The sequence below is a fragment of the Oryctolagus cuniculus genome, chromosome 2, assembly GCF_964237555.1.
Source record: "Oryctolagus cuniculus chromosome 2, mOryCun1.1, whole genome shotgun sequence".
Taxonomy (NCBI): domain Eukaryota; kingdom Metazoa; phylum Chordata; class Mammalia; order Lagomorpha; family Leporidae; genus Oryctolagus; species Oryctolagus cuniculus.
In genome coordinates, this window is record NC_091433.1 from 141,493,008 (window position 1) to 141,512,150 (window position 19,143).

Sequence of the window (19,143 nt, forward strand, 5' to 3'; positions counted from 1 at the left end):
AAACTAATCAACACAAGATAAGGTTATCTTCGATGATTTTCTTCAGAAAGCTTTTAAATTTGAATCTTCACTAAGTACACAAGTGAAATTAACTATGCCTTTGCCAGAACTCTTTAAAAGGAATCATTTAAAATTTTTGGCATCAATTTTATGTATTCTTTTCCCAAGGTTTGCTAGTTAAAGCTCATTAAAAAATAAGGTTTGTAAAACAACATTTATAGAACTACTTTGGTAATGGTTAATAAGTTATTTTCAAGATCAACATTTTTTTTTGTCGTTTTTTCCTCCTTTATTTTTTTTCTCATTTTTCCTCCTATGTTGTTCTTTCTTTCCTGATAGGTGCTTTGATAATATATTGTATTATTAGCCAGAACTTAACAATGTAGAAAAACAAATCCATTACAAAAATCAACACTGTTTACACTGAAACTTTGAAAATATTCCTGTCATAACTGTCTTCTACCATCATGGAGTTGAGTAGAGGGGGCTGACGCTGTGGTACAGGGGTAAAACTGCCACCTGCAGTGCTGGCATCCCAATTGGGTGCTGGTTCGAGTCCCAGCTGCTCCACTTCCGATCCAGCTCTTTGCTATGGTCTGAGAAAGCAGCATAAGATGGCCAAAGTCCTTGGGCCCCTGCATCTGCATGGGAAACCCAGAAGAGGCTCCTGTCTCCTCGGTTCAGTTCGGACCAGCTCCAGTCATACTGGCCATTTGGAGAGTGACCCGGCAGAAGAAAGATTTCTTTCTCTCTCTCCCACTGCCTCTCTGTAACTGCATTCCAAAGAAATAAGTAAATCTTTTTTTTTTTTTTTAAAGTTGACTAGATACTAACTAGTGTTTCTTTAAGTTACTCAAAGGGCGGCCTTTCTGCCTTTTTTGAACAAAGTTTGCGTGTGCATTGTTACTTCCTTTTTCTTTTCTTTTTTTTTTAAGATTTATGTATTTATTTGAGAGGCAAAGTTAAAGACACAGAGGGAGAGACAGAGAGATCTTTGATCCACTGGTTCACTCCCCAAATGGCTGCAACAGCCAGAGCTGGGCCTATCCAGAACCAGGAGCTTCTTTTGTGTTTCCCAAGTAGATGCAGGGGTCTAAGCACTTGGGCTATCTTTCACTGTTTTCCTTGGCACATTAGCATAAAGCTGGATTGAAAGTGGAGCAGCTGGAACTTGAACTAGTGTCCGTATGGGATGCCAGCACTACAGGCAGAAGCTTAACCTACTCTATGCCACAGGGCCAGCTGGCCCCTCAGTGTTACTTCCTTTGATAAATACTGATAGATATCTCTTATCCCAAATGCTTACGACCATAAGTGTTAGTTTTCCAAGTTTTTTAGATTTTAGAATGTTTGCACAGGCTTTACCAGTTGAACATCCCTAATCTGGAAATCTGAAATGCTCCATTAAGTTTTCAAATTTTAGAGCATTTTTGATTTCCAACTTTCATATCTGGGATTCTCAACTGTACTGCACTACCAAAAAACAAATGTAGCAGTTTCTTTTTCTGGAGTTAAGAGAGCAGAGAGCTTAAACTGAAGTTTTACTTCTGTGTTTTCATCAGCCAATTGTTCTGTTCTAATTCAGAGTTCTCAAACTGAACTTTATTCTTCTAGTGCCTTCAGAATACTATTAGAATCTGATGAAGACAGACTTCTTGTTGTATTTAATCGTGGGTTAATCCTGATGACTGAGGTAAATATTTACTGCGTTTTACTGTGGGTTTATCTCATTGTAATATTTTCATCAAGAATCATTTGAAATAGACTTTTTTTTTTTCTTCAGTTGTAAGGATAGATATGAAGCCCATGGGATTTAACTAAGGGCACATATAATTTCCAAACAGGGCAGTTATTTGACACAGTACAGCACTGAGATTAGCTTTATCAGATGAATCCAGTGAGACTGTCACGGGTGATTAAAATCTGCTGTTCCTTCTTCCCATAGTGCGAAATGGTTTTAAAGCATCATGCAGGTAAAACATAAGAGTACATGCTAAGAGTACCTTAAGAATTAAGGAGTAGTATAGTTTGTTAAGCTAATACATAGAATAGGAAGAAGACATCTTTGAAATCACACTTTGAAGAATTTGGGGTTGAAAGGGCAAGTGGGAGAGTAGGTAAATGCCTTCATGAGCACAGAGGCCAGGAAGAATTGGTTGTATTTGAGGAATGCCAAATAACTTGGCTGTGGCCATGAAGAGAAGCAGTGAACATTTCACTGAAGAGCTTCTTGACTGTCTACTGTTGTTAGGCTGTGCTGGAAACTGGGACACAGCATTGAGTTACTGTCCTCACAGCTTACAGGTTAAGTACTGTGCAGGTGCATTGTTCAGATGTGGTGATGTCACAGCATCTAGGTGAGGCATTTTGGAATTAATTGTGACTGATTATTTATAGATTGATGAACTGCTTTAATAGGATTAGAGAAAGGATGTTTCTTTGTAAAATGCAATAGAAAAACTCAGGGTCTAAGTAATCTAAAGTATTCGAGCTCTGAAGATGAATTGGATGGGGGAATGGCTTGTGTATGGAAAGCACATAGGATTGCACACACATATATACACATGGTGATTCTAAACACATACATCATAGAAGAGGAACACAACCACTGTGTGGCTCAGTGAAGTAAAAGTGAAATTAACTTTTCCATTTTTTTAAATCCCTTCTAGTCTTTCAACACATTACACATGATGTATCATGAAGCTACGGCTTGCCATGTGACTGGAGACTTAGTAGAACTTCTGTCAATTTTCCTTTCAGTTTTGAAGTCCACACGCCCATATCTTCAGAGAAAAGGTTTGGTCATCCATACTACTTATTTTTGTTAATACTCCTGTTAAAGAAAGAAAGATTCTTTCTCTCATTTATGTGTGGAAGGTGAGAGTGAAGCTGTGTAGCCAGCAGGAAGTGTTCTTCATGACTTCTGCAAAGCTGGAATGCTCTTGTGTGTTTTCTTTATGCTGTACTGAAAAATAAGCCATCCATTAGGATTTTGGGACATGGCAATTTTTGGAAGATTAGGAAAGGTTGCCAAGCAGTGACTGGGTGGGCGTTTTGTGAAGATTCTCCAAGTGGAAACTTCCCTGGCTTGGATTATATCATTTTTAGTTTCAAAAGAAATAGCTATAATATGTAGCACGCTTATGTCCTTGTAATAAGGTGTGATTTCTGAATTTACATGCATTTCTAGTGACGCTGAAATAAATGCTTTAAGAAATCATGGGCTGGTGTTGTAGTGTAGCATCTTAACGCCACTGCCTTGGACACCTGATCCCATGTAAGCATCAGTTAGAGTTCCAAATACTCCACTTCCGATCCAGCTTCCTGCTCATGTGCATGAGAAAGCAGCTGAAGATGGTCCCTGTACTTGGACCCCTGCTGCCCACACAGGAGACTAGGGTGGAGTTCCAGGCTCCTGGTTACAACTTGGCCCATTTGTAGCCGTTTTGGGCATGTGAGGAGTGAACTAGCATGTGGAAGATCTTTCACTCCTTCTCTCTGTCTCTGTCTCTTCCTGTCTGTCTCTTTGCCTTTCAAATAAAGGAAACTTAAATAAGTAAAGCAGGTTTAATAGTAATAGCCATCTCATGAAAATAGTCATTTATCTTTGACCAAAATTGTTTATGACATTAATTTGAATTTCTTAGTGCTTAGCATTCTGTATTTTATAATAGAAAAAGAAAAAAAATTGTGACGATTAATTTCTAAAATATTTTTATGCATGTTTTATATTTGCAGATGTGAAACAAGCATTAATCCAGTGGCAGGAACGAATTGAATTTGCCCATAAACTGTTAACTCTTCTTAATTCCTATAGCCCTCCAGAACTTAGAAACGCCTGCATAGGTAAGTTACTTAAACATGCACTTGTGTATGACTCTAGTGGAGACCTTTTTGGTAAGATGTGATATTAGATCTACAGGGTTTTGAAAACATTTTATTTTTTTATGAGTAATTCACATTGGCTTACCAACTCCTAAGAAAATCAAGTTCTGTTTCTTAACTCACTAGTAGCTATCAGTGGTGTCGTGGGAAGGTCACTTAATATTATGGCTGAGCCCTTTGACCTTAGGTTATCCATAGGTTTCTTGAAACTAAAATCTTACAGTGCTCTGAGTGCAAGGTAAAATCATATAAATGTTTACAAGGTAGAACTGACATTGTAAAGGACTGAAGTGATTATTTCACTGAGGTTTTTGTGCCCAAAAAGAATTCTGAGTAGCTGTCCTTAGGTTCTGAGCATTTTACCTTTTTATTGAGTGAACATTTATTTAAATAATTTGTGGCTTTTAAAATACAACCCCTCCATATTAAATTTATAATGAGTTTTTTACCACATTAGAAACCTTTTAAAGCAACAATAATTGTTGATGATTTCTCAAATAACTTGTGCCAGCAGTCAGCCGTGGTGTTCTGTGGAACTGCTGGCCTCCATTCTTTGCCCTTTCCCAGTAAGAGAGGACAGGCATCAAGCAATAACCTCCAATCACCAGAAATTATGCCAGGAGCTGGCACCGCAGCTCACTAGGCTAATCCTCCGCCTGTGCGCCGGCACCCCAGGTTCTAGTCCAGGTCGGGGTGCTGGATTCTGTCCCGGTTGCTCCTCTTCCAGGCCAGCTCTCTGCTGCGGCCCCGGAAGGCAGTGGAGGATGGCCCAAGTGCTTGGGCCCTGCATCCTCATGGGAGACCAGGAGGAAGCACCTGGCTCCTGGCTTTGGATCGGCGCAGCACGCCGGCCACAGCACATCAACCATGGTGGCCATTTCGGGAGTGTACCAACAGAAAAAGGAAGACCTTTCTCTCTGTCTGTCTCTCTCTCACTGTCTAACTCTGTCAAAAAAAAAAAAAAAAAAAATGCTGTATGGTGAGACAATGAGAATCCATCCACCTGTCCCGTAAAACAGAATTAATTAAAGTAGGTTATCTCCCTCAGATCCAAAGAACTGTGAACCTAGGTTTCTTTCTAAACAGTTGTGATTGAATTTATGAGAACACATAGTGCGTATGCATTAACTGTTTCTCTCACTGTACTACTTTCTCCATGAAACTTATCCTGTTGAGATAAAATAGTATTTTAAACTTCTAAGTGGTGGCTAGTAACTGCTGATCCAGGTGTGATTGAGCATTAGACAGGATTTGTCCCAGTGTCAGGAGCTATAAAGCAATTTTAGAATCATGAAAACTGGTTGCCATAATACCACTCTGACAGCAGTTTGGAGTTTGAAAGTACCGTGTAGAACATAACTTCAGGTTTTTAACTCAAATTGTGTTTTAATTTTCAGATGTCCTTAAGGAACTTGTTCTCTTGAGTCCCCATGATTTTCTTCATACTCTGGTTCCATTTCTACAGCACAACCATTGCACTTACCATCACAGTAACATACCAAGTACGTATTCATCTCGTCAGTACTTGAATATGGTTGGCATTTAATCATTCTGCACTCTGAAGCATGGAGATTTATTTTTTCCATTTATTCTTACTGTACACTTTTAATGTCTTAGTGTCTCTTGGACCTTATTTCCCTTGTCGAGAAAATATCAAGCTAATAGGAGGGAAAAGCAATATTCGGCCTCCGCGCCCTGAACTCAATATGTGCCTCTTGCCCACAATGGTGGAAACCAGTAAGGTATGTTGGGGTGCCAGGAAAATCATGGTTCTGTAGTGCAAAGTAATTTAAAATCCGCCCCCTGGCAGTTACCAGTATATTAGACTTAAGTGACCATTTTGTGGCTCCTAAGAAGATTAGACTCATTTGGACTTTATCCTTTTAGTGCTCTGAAATGTTGGTTGATTATTTACAAAATCAAAAATAAGCACAAGTAGTAAGTTCATATTCCACCCCTCAATAAATCCTTTAATAGTCAGCCTTAGTTTTTGTCACTAGGCTAAATTATAAATGGGTCATATATCTAAATCTGAAAAGTTGTCAGGTACTTACTATTTTTAAATTTGGTCATATAATCAATGACTCTTTTACTGCCCTTAAATCATATTCTTTTGACCTAAGCATAATATCACTGAATGATAGATTTATAATCATTTTTAATCTGGTTCCTGTCTTCTAACACTTACTCTAAAATAATGATAATTCTAAATTATAGAGACAAGGTACATTGACACGATAATTAGTTTCAACTTTTTTTAATAAATAATTTTTTCCCCTTTCTTTACCCACATGTCATTCTTACTCTCTTGCCCACCATCTTTTATCTTGCATATACTTGAGAAGCTCTTATAAGAGAAAATATGGAAAATAATTAATTAATTAACACTATAGTAACCATTTTAGAAATAATTTTGAATCTATTTCCAAAATCAGATTTAATTCATTCTTCTTAATGATATGTCTATAGAGCTAAAGTGTCACATTTTAAATTCCTACAGTAATTTTACGTTATTCAAGTATATAGAAATTATGGGTAATATTAATTTATAGCCATTTGCACACTGCAAATAAACTTATAACAATTAAGATCTTAACATTACTAGAAATTTTGAATTTAAAACTAGATTCTTATAGAATTTAAAGATTTAATCAGCTTTTTAGTTAAATTTTATTACATTTGCACAAAATATGCTATTTAATTTATTATACGATTTAAGTGCAACCATTTTATCATCTTTAACCTTCAGGGCAAAGATGACGTTTATGATCGTATGCTGCTAGACTACTTCTTTTCTTATCATCAATTCATCCATCTATTATGCCGAGTTGCAATCAACTGTGAAAAATTTACTGAAACATTAGTTAAGCTGAGTAAGTATAAAAGATGAGCAGTAAATTCCACTGAATTATTTTAAGTCCCTAGACATTCAGGAAGGGGAGAAAAAATATGAGACAATCCTTTTTTTTTCTTTTTTAAAGTGATGTTTAAAAATATTAGTATTCTTGGGAACATTTTAACTTTTCTTAAGAAAACACCAACTTACTGGTTTCCATTGAACAGTTCTGCCCAGAGTTTCAGCTGGCCTATAATGCAGTGTGGAGTAGGGCTGATCACTTCTGTATGTAGAAGCCCAAGTCCACCATATGCCCAGCAGAATTTGAAAAACAAAGCTTAAAAAAAAAAAAAAAAAAAAAAAACCAAAAAAACTGCTCTGCTTAGGAAGGCAGGCTTAGTGATGGACTTCCCCAGCCCTGATCTTAAAGATGAGATGAGCTCTATAGCGCCAGCTGTGCTTTGGAGCTGGCAATTACAAGAGCAAGCCAGGTAGGCTTGCCAGCGTGAAGCAGAGGTGCATATATGAGTAATTAGGAGGTAAGTCTCATACAATAGATGACTAAAAAGAAGAAAAGTTTCAAAGGGGCTGTTTGAGAAAGAGCAAGCAAAAGCATCAACAAATTATATAGGGGGAGAAAGAACTCATCTTCCTTAATATTGTATCTCCAAGGGTGTGCCTGAGTGTTGGTAGAGAACTCCTCCTGTTGGGTTATTTTCCTCTTGCTGCTACATCTTTAGAAGACATGTAGCTCTACTCCCAACATCCATATCTTAGGACCCCTAGAGTTTCCAGGGCTCTGTGTATCCCCCCTCCTGATATCATTGTTTTGTTGTAGAGGGTAGGAAGTTAAATATTCGTCCCTGGACCCACCATCCAGATCAAGACAGAAAGTATTAACATATTCTGAAAGTCCCTCTATACGCCCCTTCTCAAGTCACAACCCCCTGGCCTTCAAATGGAAAAGGTTTTTGGTTCATTCCAGGTAGGGCAAAAGAAGGGACCCTACCTTAGATCTCATTATCCAAGGAGGAGGAAGTTGTAACAGCTTTCAGGGAAAATTAATCTTCAGAAAAACCATCTTATTGGTAAGTGGTGAGAGCATATTCAGATTTGAAAGGTTGTTCCTTGCACCTGTGAAAATCAGCTGGTTTTATGTATGTGTGGCTGAAATGCCAAGATGTGGGAGGTATGTTAGTTTGTTTTCTGTTGTAATAAAGTACCCGAGCTGGTAATTTTTACAGAAAAGAGGTTTGCTTAACTCACACATTTGGAGGCTGGCAGTCCAAGATGAGGGAGCCCCCATTGGTTTGGCCTCTGTTGAAGGCCTTCTGGTGATGACGTAACATAACCTAACAGATGGCATCATGAGATGAGAGCCATGAGAGTGAAGGAGTAGCATACAGCAAGACAGGAAGCCAGAGAGATGCAGGAACCAGGCTTGCTCTTTTCCCCTGTCGTCCCGGGGAATAACCACCTTGCACTAGACACCACCTCTTACAGGTTCCACTAACACATACTCCTTTGAGGAGCACACTCAGGGTGTCCAAACACCGCAGGGATAAGGATACCCTCAGACAGGACTGTGCACCTGACTCATGGCACTTGGTAGAAAGCTAAAACATGTCATTGGCAGTGATCAGGTGTGAGGAAATATCCAGGAATTCTAGTAATGCAGTGTTGCTCCCAGATAAGGAGAAGGACTTAGAATTAAGTGTGCAGACCTTAGGAAAAGCTCTTGGTGATTGAGTTCATGTGATGTAGACTAAGTTACATGAAGAGCTATTCTAGCTACTTGAACAGCTTTGACCACCTAATATTCTACTCTTTGGGATACTGTCTGTCAACACAAATGTGTACTTTCAGGGAAATTAAACATGGAAGGAAGGAAAAGGACATGGTACCCAGCCACCCAACATGCTGAGTCCCCTTTCATGAGGTTTTATATCACATCACTCCTATGGTGCTGCCTCTTAAAGTTTAGTTCTCTGAAAACACACTACTTTATATTACTTTCTACAAAGATGGAAGTCTTCTGTGCACCACTATCTATCTGCAATATGGTGTATGTGTTGAGAACAAAGGAAATTGGAATTTGTTTATTTTAATTAAATTTTAAATAGCCAAGGGCCAGCGTGGTGACACAGTGGATTAAGCTGCCACCTGCAACATCAGTATCCCATATCAGTGCCAATTTTTATCCCAGCTGCTCCATTCTGATCCAGCTCCCTGCAAATTTGCCTGGGAAAGCAGCCGAAGGATGACCCAAGAACTGGGCCCCTGCACTCATATGGGAGACCCAGATGGAATTTCAATTTCAGGCTTTTGTCTGGCCCAGTCTTGGCCCTTGTGGCCATTTGGGGAGTGAACCAGTAGATGGAACACACCTTTGTTGCGGTCGCTCGCTCATTCTCTCCTCTGCCTTTCAAATAAATAACTAAATCTTTTAAATAAATAAATTCTAAATAGCCAAATACAGCTGATGGCACTGCCCTAGATAGAAATCAAAAACTTCACAAATGGAATGGAGAAAGAAATTATTCTTGGTTTTATCCTAGCCAGTACAGACATTGTCTTAGGTAAGAAGTCAGACAAAGACCTAAGAGCAGTGCCATCTTTATGCCTTCCTATAAAGTAGATAGGTTATGGCCCAGGATTCGAAGTTGAACTCTTTCAGCTGAACTGTTTCCAAAGTGAGGCACCCAGGAAAGGGCTGGAAAAAACAAAATCCACACCAATAACCACAATGGGGAAAAGAGTTAAGGGTTTTAATTTCTTTAATTTTTCCAAGAGATTGCTTTGCAACAGAAAGCCCAAGGGATAGGCTAAAATCAGTTATATCCTTCCTGAATCATCTGAACCTTGAGGATAGCTGGTCCAAAGTCCAGAAATTAGAATATTGTGACCAATAGGGAGATTGTCCAAAGAGCTACACTGGATTTAAGTTATTTCCAGTGCGTTGGGGAAAAGTTTTTATAGGTAACTGAGTGGTTTCTTACCATTTGTTAGGCACTAACAGGGAATTACGTAATAACTGTCAATTAACAACTGCAGAGTTACCAAGAACTAAATGGCTAGGGTTGAAGGGAGGAGGGGCAGAGATGTGGTTAGAGGAGATGGGAAGAAGTGGAGTGTGTTCAGGGAGGGTGACTGAAACTGCTCATTGCCATCTGTAGTCACAGTGGCACTGAAGCCACGGTATTTTTATATTTTAAAATAGCCAAGGTTTCCAGAAAAAAATCAGGAAAAAGAAAAAAGGAGGATGTGACACCACTCATTCTAGAAGACTTATTAAAGATAAAAAACTGTTTTAGAATTCCTGTATATAGTTTGCAGTTCAAAACGGTGTCAGGTACACACTGATAACTCTCACAGACTGTCCTTAACTAACACTGTTGCTCATTTTTTGGTTTATCCTTTTTGCAAAAATAGGTGTGTTTTCTCCCCTTTCTTACATAAAAGTAAACTACGATGGTTCAGACCATGTAGTGCAGGTGTAGAAATAACATCAACAGGGCCAGGTAATGGGATGCAACAGGCTTAGCTGCCACTTGGGACACCGACATCCCGTGTCATTGTGCCTGTTTTGAGTCCCAGCTACTCGGGCCTCCAATCCGGCTTCCTCCTAAGGCCCCTGGGAAGTAGTTAATGATGATCCAAGTACTTGGATTCCTGCTACTCATGTAAGAGACCTGGATAGAATTCCTGACTCCTGGCTGGGGCCTGGGCTAGCCCCAGCTGTTGGGGCATTTGAGGAGTAAACCAACAGATCAAAGAGATCTCTGTGTGTCTCCCCTCTTTTTTCCTCTTTAAATTTTCCTCTTTTTTAAATAAATAGATCTTCAGGGGGAAAAAAAGGATAGATTTGCCATAAATAATGATAGGAAAAATGAAAGCCAACAACAGTAACAAAATGAAATGAAAATGAACAAAGCAATTTGTAGTGGAAAATAAAGCACTATTTAATTTAGAAAAGAAATGCCTAGGTAGACAATAGAAAAAGTCCCAGCAAACATATGGATACACTAGAATTTGGTAGATGCTATTAATGATCTATCCTATGAGTGCAGAAGAGGTGGTACTAAGATCATTGGCTAGCTTTCTGTGGGGGAAACACAAATCTTTAGTACCTATAATTAATTCCTTTGATAAGAATTAATTAGAGGATGGCTAAAGATTTAATTTTGGAAAAATATCTGTAAAATACTAAAGAAAAACTTGGGATCATATAGATACCTCCTTACAAAAGACCCTGTCGAATAGGACTCAAATCCCAGAAATAAGGCCGGCGCCGCGGCTCATTAGGCTAATCCTCCGCCTGCGGCACCAGCACACCAGGGTTCTAGTCCCAGTTGGGGCACCAGATTCTGTCCCATTTGTCCCTCTTCCAGTCCAGCTCTCTGCTGTGTCCCGGGAAGGCAGTGGAGGATGGCCCAAGTGCTTGGGCACTGCACCCACATGGGAGACCAGGAGGAAGTACCTGGCTCCTGGCTACGGATCAGTGCGGTGTGCTTGCCACAGCGGCCATTGGAGGGTGAACCAACGGCAAAAGGAGACCTTTCTCTCTGTCTCTCTCTGTCTCACTGTCTAACTCTGCCTGTCAAAAACAAACAAAAAATCCCAGAAATAAGTAAGAAAGTGAAAAATGTTGACTACATAAAAATTGAAAATACTACATTGTGAAAAGTGCCATAAGTTGAAATAAAACAATGGTGAATGGAAAAAATACATATCTAACAGATAACTAACATTGCCAGTATACAAAGCTTTTTTTAGTCTTTTGGTAAAACATTGCAGAACATCAAGCAAAATGTACAAAGTACATAAACAGACTGTTTACACACACAGTGAATGTCTGGTGACCAAAGGAGAAGCTGGCCGCATGCATTTATAAAGAAAGCATCAATGATTTATCTCTCTTGACCTTTTATTTATTTATTTTTATTTCAAACTCAGTAAAGTTTAGAGATTGCCCCCACTTAAAACAGTCTGGAGGAAAGGAGATATAATGGAGAACTAGTCAGAGTTGATTGGGGGAAAATTTGACATTGCCAGAATGTTCACACCTCTGACCCAGCAGTACCCGATCTATTAAAACAAGAAGCCAGGAACAGCCTTTCAGTTACATGAAAAGAAGAAAATTGGAAAACAGCAGGCAGATTCTTAGAAACAGGGGAGATCACAGTTAGTACGCATACAGAAAAAGATAGAGACTAATCATTTAAGGATGAACTTAGGAGATGCTCTCTGTTAACTAAGGTTTAAGTTATTTGTAATGACTATACTTTGGTTTTGTAATTGGAAGAAAGGCTTTAATATAGAATAGTGGTATGTAGAGCAAACTCTTTAATTACACCAGGGTTTTTTTGGGGGGTACTATATTTTATGTGCAAACTCTACAGTGTTATGCTCAAAACAAAATAAATCCCTTGGTTTCTATCATTTTAGTTAAGTACTTTTCATTTTCAACCACAAAACAGGAATTCCTTTTATCATCTTTTTGTTACACTGGTTTTGAAATTTTTCTTAATGGAACTAACAGAAAGTGACGTTTTCCGTATAACGTAATAAAGAATCTAGAAAATCTGAAGTCTTCAAAATCTCTCAAATGAAAAATTTAGTACAAATAGCAAATGTAACAATTCAGGTCTGCAGGAAGGACTGCTTGGATCCATGTTTCCTCTGTGTGGTATCAGGGTGGTACAGCCTGGAAGAGTGACTGCTTCACTCTTTCAGAAGCCTTCTTGGGGTTAATAGATCTCAGCACTGACTAGTCATGGTATCTGGTACAGATGAGAGGCCATCTTTTTCAGCTCACCCAAAGCAAACACAGTTATGCTAGGTTAACACATGGTAATCACATCAAAGAGACATTTATAGTTCTGAGGTTGGTCACTAATATGTTAATATACAGGAGAAAGAACTGGCATAGGGATCTGAATAGTCCATGGCTGGGCCATCAGATGGTTTTCTTTCAATAACCTATGTGGGAAGCTGAATGAGCAACAGTCAGTTGCTTAGTTGGTGTGAAGTCAAAACAAGGGGAATTAGGCAGATCAAAAAAGTCCTGTTCTTGAGCTAAAATGTCGCACATCTCCTATGAGTGCATTAGTCATGGCTTTCATCCACTGGCTAAGGCCTCTGCCTCTGCTGGATAATGTTTGGAGGGGCTTAACACATTAGTAGACAATTGGACAGAACCTTAACACAATTTGGACAGGAAAAACCATAACTAGTAAAGATATACATGAAACATTTTTTTCTCATAGCAGCTATGGGCAATACAAAATAATCTGACACACTTTTTTACCTCTTTCAACACATGTAGCATTTTCTACAGTATGAGGTGTTAGTAGTGAAAAAGGATGTATTTGGAACATTTTTTATTTTTGTGTATTCCTTCATTGGTGGGAACAGGGCAGGGTGGGCCATGCCTTGTTGAGGATGCCTGAAGTCAGGGGTGCATAAGCCAGGATGTTTTAGGCATGTCCATCCTGTTCCTTGGAGCAAGGCTTAGATATGTGCCTGAGAACTTAGGTGATTCCATTTCCCTTTGCCTTACACCCAGGAAGTAAGCTGCCTTAGATGGAGGAGGAGTGTGTGGAGTTAAAGGTATTAGCTTCTAACTTGAATCAGAGGCAAAGGGTTCTTCGTCCCCAGTGCTTTGGAAGGTGCTGTGGGGGAATAAAGCTGTTGCTGTGAAGGGGTAGCCTTCCAAAGAAGGTGTAGCTCTGAGAGGGGGGGGGCAGGACTATAAGGGGGTGTGTTTAGCCTTCCACAGGGTGGCCCGGGGGTTTCTAGAATGTGTTATACAGGAGGGTCCAGGGGACGCTTATCTGTATTAGTAAATAGGTATGGTTCATGCTGCATCATAAGCAGGTACACCATGCTAATCTCCTATGCTAGTAACAGTAGTGCAGGTGATGGGCAGATGTACAGAAAATCATGGAGATAAGACACAGATGACTGAAGTTTGGCTACACATTGATTATTCAAAGGATTAAGAGCTTTAGAATCTGATAAACCTGGGATGGACTCTGAACCACATTGTTGACTGTTTCAAGATAAATCTGAACACTTGACATCATCTCTCTTAAGCCAATTTCATCATCAGAAGGGGTGCGGGAGGGGTCAGGGTAAAATACCTCCTAAAGTTGATGGGAAATGTGATTGACCCAGTAGATGTCAGTCAATGGCTGCTTGGATCAGAATGCCACTTAGAAACGATTTGGGATCATGAAGGCCTCTGTGGTGGCAGTGGTTTCTGTGTTGCTATTGTTGGCATGCTGGCACTTGTGGAGTACAAGTGTAAAGGATATGTCATTTTGGGGTGAAAAGAATAAAGACCAGAGAAGTGGAAATGACAGTATAGGGCTAGCTTTCCTTGAGAGAGATTAGGTCAGAACAGCATCAGTTCAGGGGTTGACAGACTGTGATGAGTGGGACACAAAAAATTGTAGACTTCACAGTCCACAAGTGGTCGCTGTCACATTATTTTAGCTAATAGGCTCAAATAAAAACAGGCTGTGGGTCAGACTTGGCCTAAGGCCCACAGTTGCCTACCCCTCCTCTAGTTTTATGGGAAATTACGATACAGGAACACAAACCCCCTCTTCCTATAGCCACAGATTGGATTGGCATGTCTATTTTGCTCCTGTGTATTCTGATATTACGATGTGTAAATGCTTCCAACCTCAACCATATTCAGTCAGGATAAAGGGGAGAAACGGTAATGTTTCCTTTGGCCTTCACAAATCTTGACAATAAAATACAGGCTTACCCACAAAAGGGATCCTAAAGAACTGAATACTGATCTGACTTGCCTTTTAAGATGTTCCCTAATGCTTGATCTCACGCAGACTATAGTCCACATGCTGCCTATTTTTATAAAATCAGCAGCTATCTGCCAGCTAAGAACAGGTTTCCGATTTTTTTTTAAACCTGGAGTAGTATTTTGTGACATGAAATTTTTGAGATTGAAATTTGTCTTCATATGTAAGGTTTTGTTGGAAGTCAGCTGCAGCCGTTCATTTAGCATCTGTTTATGGCTTCTCCCACTGCCTCCGCAGAGTTGAGCAGTTGCAACAGATTTTATAGCCTCAGAGTTAAAAATACTGATTGGCCCAAAAATGTTTGTGAACTTTTGATCTTAATTTCTTAACTGGAGGAGCATAGCTCGTGTTTTGCTGTTTTCCTGATCATAATCTATCCCTGGGAATGAGGAGCCGCGGAAATGTATTCAGGGCTGTGGTACTGACACTTCCGTACAGTGAAGGTTGGGGTGGTTGAGGATAGGGAGCAGATCTCCTTGAGACAGAGCTGACATCTGAAATAGGAGGGGAACTTAAAAGCATAGTGGTTCCACATAGGACTCAGTGTCAAGTGCAGTCCACCCAAATGATCCTGGAGACAAGGCTAGAAATTGGTAGGCTCAGAGCAGTGTTTATAGAAATGTACCACAAAGATAGTTTTCCCTGTCTTTGCAGAAACAAGGTAAAAGGAATGATAAGTTTGCTAATTCTTCACATTTTCAGTCTTGAAGTCTAGCTGCTCTGTGAAAACTTTCTAGTGTGCAGGGTGGTGCCTTAATCCAAAACAGCTTTGGAGCCACTTGCAGTGACTGATTTTCCCAGATAAAGTTCTGATACTCCAGAAGGAAGAGGGAGTTTAAGTTGCTTCAGGTCCTCCTGGGAATGAGGGTATAGGACAGTCAAGAAAGTGCATTCTAGATTATTTCACTGGCTAAAACATTGGAATGAATTCTTCCCCTATAGTTAGTTTATATTCATTTCTTTAAAATGCAGAAAATATGCATAGTTATGACCAGAAATAGCTAAAATAAATACCTGCAGTTTAATACCTCAGTAGTATAATTTATAATCATAACCTATTCTGATTTCTTTTCAAATATTAGGTGTCCTAGTTGCCTATGAAGGTTTGCCACTGCATCTTGCACTGTTCCCCAAACTTTGGACTGAGCTATGCCAGACTCAGGTAATGAAAATGAATTACAGATGATTTGGTCTGTCTGCTCATTTAAGTGCTCTTTCTACTCATCTAGGGAGCAGTGGGTTGAAAGCTAACTGCATGGAATCTGGGTATGCTTTAGGTTTTAGAATCTCGATAGGTAAAATATGATGAATAGAAATACTGTCAGACAGTAGGCATCTAGTTTCAAGGTTTTTTTTAAATTATTCTTTTGGTAGACTTGTATCACAGAGGGTATTTCAAGTAAGTTCATAATTGGATTTCTCATTTATAGGTCAGTGCCACTAGTTGTGGGAAAAATCCAAGAGGGATTATTGGGGCAAGGTGGCTTGTGCTACTTCTGGCTCTGTCTCCTCCCCACCATTGCACAAGTTCCAGCAGAAACCGTGACAGCCTTCTGTTTCTGATCTCTTCCTGACCCGTCACTTTCCAAGGGTGTGATATACTTGTCTTTTCATGTTTCTTTGAGCACAAGGAAGACTACCCTTCTACCTTGAGTGTCCAAAGAGTCAGCTCCTTAAGCTCAAATGGGCATAGAAATAATGCTCGCTTAATTGTGAAGGGTGAACGGCTGGGAGAGGGAGAAACTAGATTGGATCTGTTGGATGAGACAGAGAATCCCCTACTCTTTTAAAAAATCCTGAAGAAAGCCATTGGTTTTCTGTCTGGTTTATCTCCCCTTCTCCAGAGGAAGAGGTGGGTTTGCTGACCTTCCTTGACATGATAGTTTGTCAAGGGCTGTGAGTGTAGTGCGGCTGCCCAGCAGGCAGAGGTCTCGCCCTGTGGTTGTTTCTGTCTCCTGTTCTCAAGCTGTAAGCTCCTCTTGAATCACATCTTTGCAAGGCGTTTTACCTTACATGACCTAGGACATGGCAGGCATTCAGAAAAGAGCTTGCTCATTGATGTGTAGCTAAATAGTGCATTCAGGAAAGTGGAGAAGCTCTCTGCTTTCCTGTCTGCTGCTGCTGTTGGTACCTAGGATGGAATTTTCCCAGAACTAAGAGCTGAAGGTCTGGGGCTTGGTCCCACTCGATTTCCTGATTCCTTGGGTGACCGTGAGCAGTTTACTTCACTTACTAACTCTAATGAGCTAACTCTAGTGAAATATCTAAGTATACACATGGCATAGTGTCTTAACATTTTGTTCTGTTTTTAAAAAGTTTTTTCATATAAATAATCCATGATTAAAGCACACATACAAATCTAAGGAGGCTGTCTCCTTAAAAACATATACTACTTGTAAGAGCCATGACCATTTGAAAACAGGAAAACTCATTTCAGCAAAAAATCCTCACATTCAGACCTGCTAATCTGCAGGGAAGTAATTATGAAAGAGCTTTGTCTTATACCTTTACTTCTCCCCTTGTAAGTATTGCAAATAATCAAATTACCATAGATAATGAGCTCATAAAGTTTGACCATCTGGTTGAGAAGTTGATTTTAATTCTTAAAATTTGTGTCTTTCCTGTTATTTGCTTTTTGTACATTAATCGAGCCCCTAAAAAACATTCTCATTCAATAGCCACATTTTTCCAGTCCTCGTTACCTGTGTCAGTGCTGGGTAAGAAAGCCGCCATTTCTCTGGAAGCATCTTTGTTCAATCTTGCCATCCAGGGTCTTCCCTAGCACTCACCTACACAGTCCAAATTAGCAACCGCTCAGTGTACTGAGAGGACACTTGCTGAAACCAAAAGTTGAATAGCTGGGTTAGAAGTGGCTTTTCCAACAGAATTTGAAGTGACTTCAGATATCCACTATATGCAATGTGCTAAGTCCTTGGCTACTTCCATCTTCAACCATCAGTGCTTCTTCTCCCCACTTTAGTCCGCCATGTCAAAAAACTGCATCAAGCTTTTGTGTGAAGATCCTGTTTTTGCAGAATATATTAAATGTATCCTAATGGATGAAAGAACTTTTCTAAACAACAATATTGTCTACACATTCATGACACATTTCCTTCTAAAGGTATGTGGCACTGCCCCTTGCTTATGTTTGCACTTTGATCATATTGGTCGTTTGGAGAATGTTTTGTCTCTGATCTTTTTCAGGTTCAAAGTCAAGTGTTTTCTGAAGCAAATTGTGCCAATTTGATCAGCACCCTTATTACAAACTTGATCAATCAGTACCAGAACTTACAGTCTGATTTCACCAACCGAGTTGAAATTTCCAAAGCAAGTGCTTCGTTAAATGGGGTAAGGCTATAGAGGTGTAGGCTTGTACTTGTTCAGAACTTTCCTTAAATTAAACCTGTATTTGGCTTTCATGATTTTACTGTCAAAACTTTCACTATTCAGGTTTTTTTTTGGTTGTTTTTTTTTTTTTTTTTTTGGACAGAGTTAGAGACAGAGAGAAAGGTCTTCCTTTTCCGTTGGTTCACTCCCAACTACAGCCGGCGCCCTGCGCCGATCAGGAGCCAGGTGCTTCCTCCTGGTCTCCCGTGCAGGTGGGCCATCCTCCACTGCCCTCCCGGGCCACAGCAGAGAGCTGGACTGGCAACTGGGACTAGAACCCAGAGTGCCAGTGCCACAGGCAGAGGATTAGTCAAGTGAGCCACGGTGCCGGCTATCACTATTCAAGTTTTTAGAAGCACATGTTCCCTGTGTGTTCTGTATACTCGTAGCACACGTTCTCTCTCACTTTGAGACATGAGCTAATGTCATTAAATGTTTGGCAACACAAGCACTAAGAAACCCCTCATATCTCCATTTGTTCTGTGTTTGGGTTACATGACCTGTGATGTTGCTATTACTGCTCATAGTTCCAGAATAACCAAAACAGATTAATGACCTAAAAGTGGTTAAACCTAGGGCATTCCGTGCCCTCCATAGGTTCCCCTGACAGCCATCTCAGAGTGGAACCCCCGTGGAAATTCAGGGATAAGGGTAAGTACAGCCAGAACACGTCACAGGGCCAGATGGGGAAGAACGGCACTATTGACGACCACCAGAATTGAACTTAAACTAATTTCCGTAAGGCTGTTTCTCGTGAAGCAAAGGTCTTTAAGAAATAGCATTTGTAAGTCTGCCTTCTCATACTGATTTTTTCTGTTCCATTTTCAAAAAGCACTACTTGAGCATTCACTGTGACATTACCACCATGGTTATATACCTGTGTCAAGTAAAACAGCATCACCTAAAAATGCCAGCGAGATCTGGCTGGCTGCTTATGAAAGTTAACATTTTAAAACAGTTCTGTCAAAATGGTGGCTTCAGCATTTCAACGTCCTGTCTGGGTTTTTGTAGGACCTGAGGGCGCTGGCCTTGCTCCTGTCAGTACACACTCCCCAGCACTTAAATCCCGCGCTCATTCCAACTCTGCAAGAGCTTTTAAGCAAATGCAGGACTTGTCTACAACAGAGGAACTCGCTCCAAGAGCAAGAAGCCAAAGAAAGAAAAACTAAAGGTTAACTTTATAGATTGATGTTACCTTTAGGG

General features: G+C 40.0%; 1 protein-coding gene across 10 annotated transcripts in view; it reads left to right on the forward strand.

Moving 5' to 3' along the window:
• The window catches only part of USP34 (ubiquitin specific peptidase 34), a 235,198-nt gene that overhangs the window by 214,690 nt on the left and 1,365 nt on the right, over positions 1-19,143 (forward strand). For 7 of the 10 annotated variants that reach the window (XM_051838286.2, XM_051838300.2, XM_051838326.2 and 4 more), the window contains 10 exons: positions 1,615-1,693; positions 2,670-2,796; positions 3,739-3,846; positions 5,283-5,387; positions 5,503-5,627; positions 6,635-6,758; positions 15,636-15,715; positions 17,534-17,674; positions 17,758-17,901; positions 18,952-19,111. In XM_051838286.2, coding sequence (XP_051694246.1) covers positions 1,615-1,693; positions 2,670-2,796; positions 3,739-3,846; positions 5,283-5,387; positions 5,503-5,627; positions 6,635-6,758; positions 15,636-15,715; positions 17,534-17,674; positions 17,758-17,901; positions 18,952-19,111 — 1,193 coding nt within the window. The remainder of the gene's footprint in view (positions 1-1,614; positions 1,694-2,669; positions 2,797-3,738; positions 3,847-5,282; positions 5,388-5,502; positions 5,628-6,634; positions 6,759-15,635; positions 15,716-17,533; positions 17,675-17,757; positions 17,902-18,951; positions 19,112-19,143) is intronic. The other 3 variants (XM_051838305.2, XM_070069078.1, XR_011386628.1) reach the window with 2 other exon arrangements.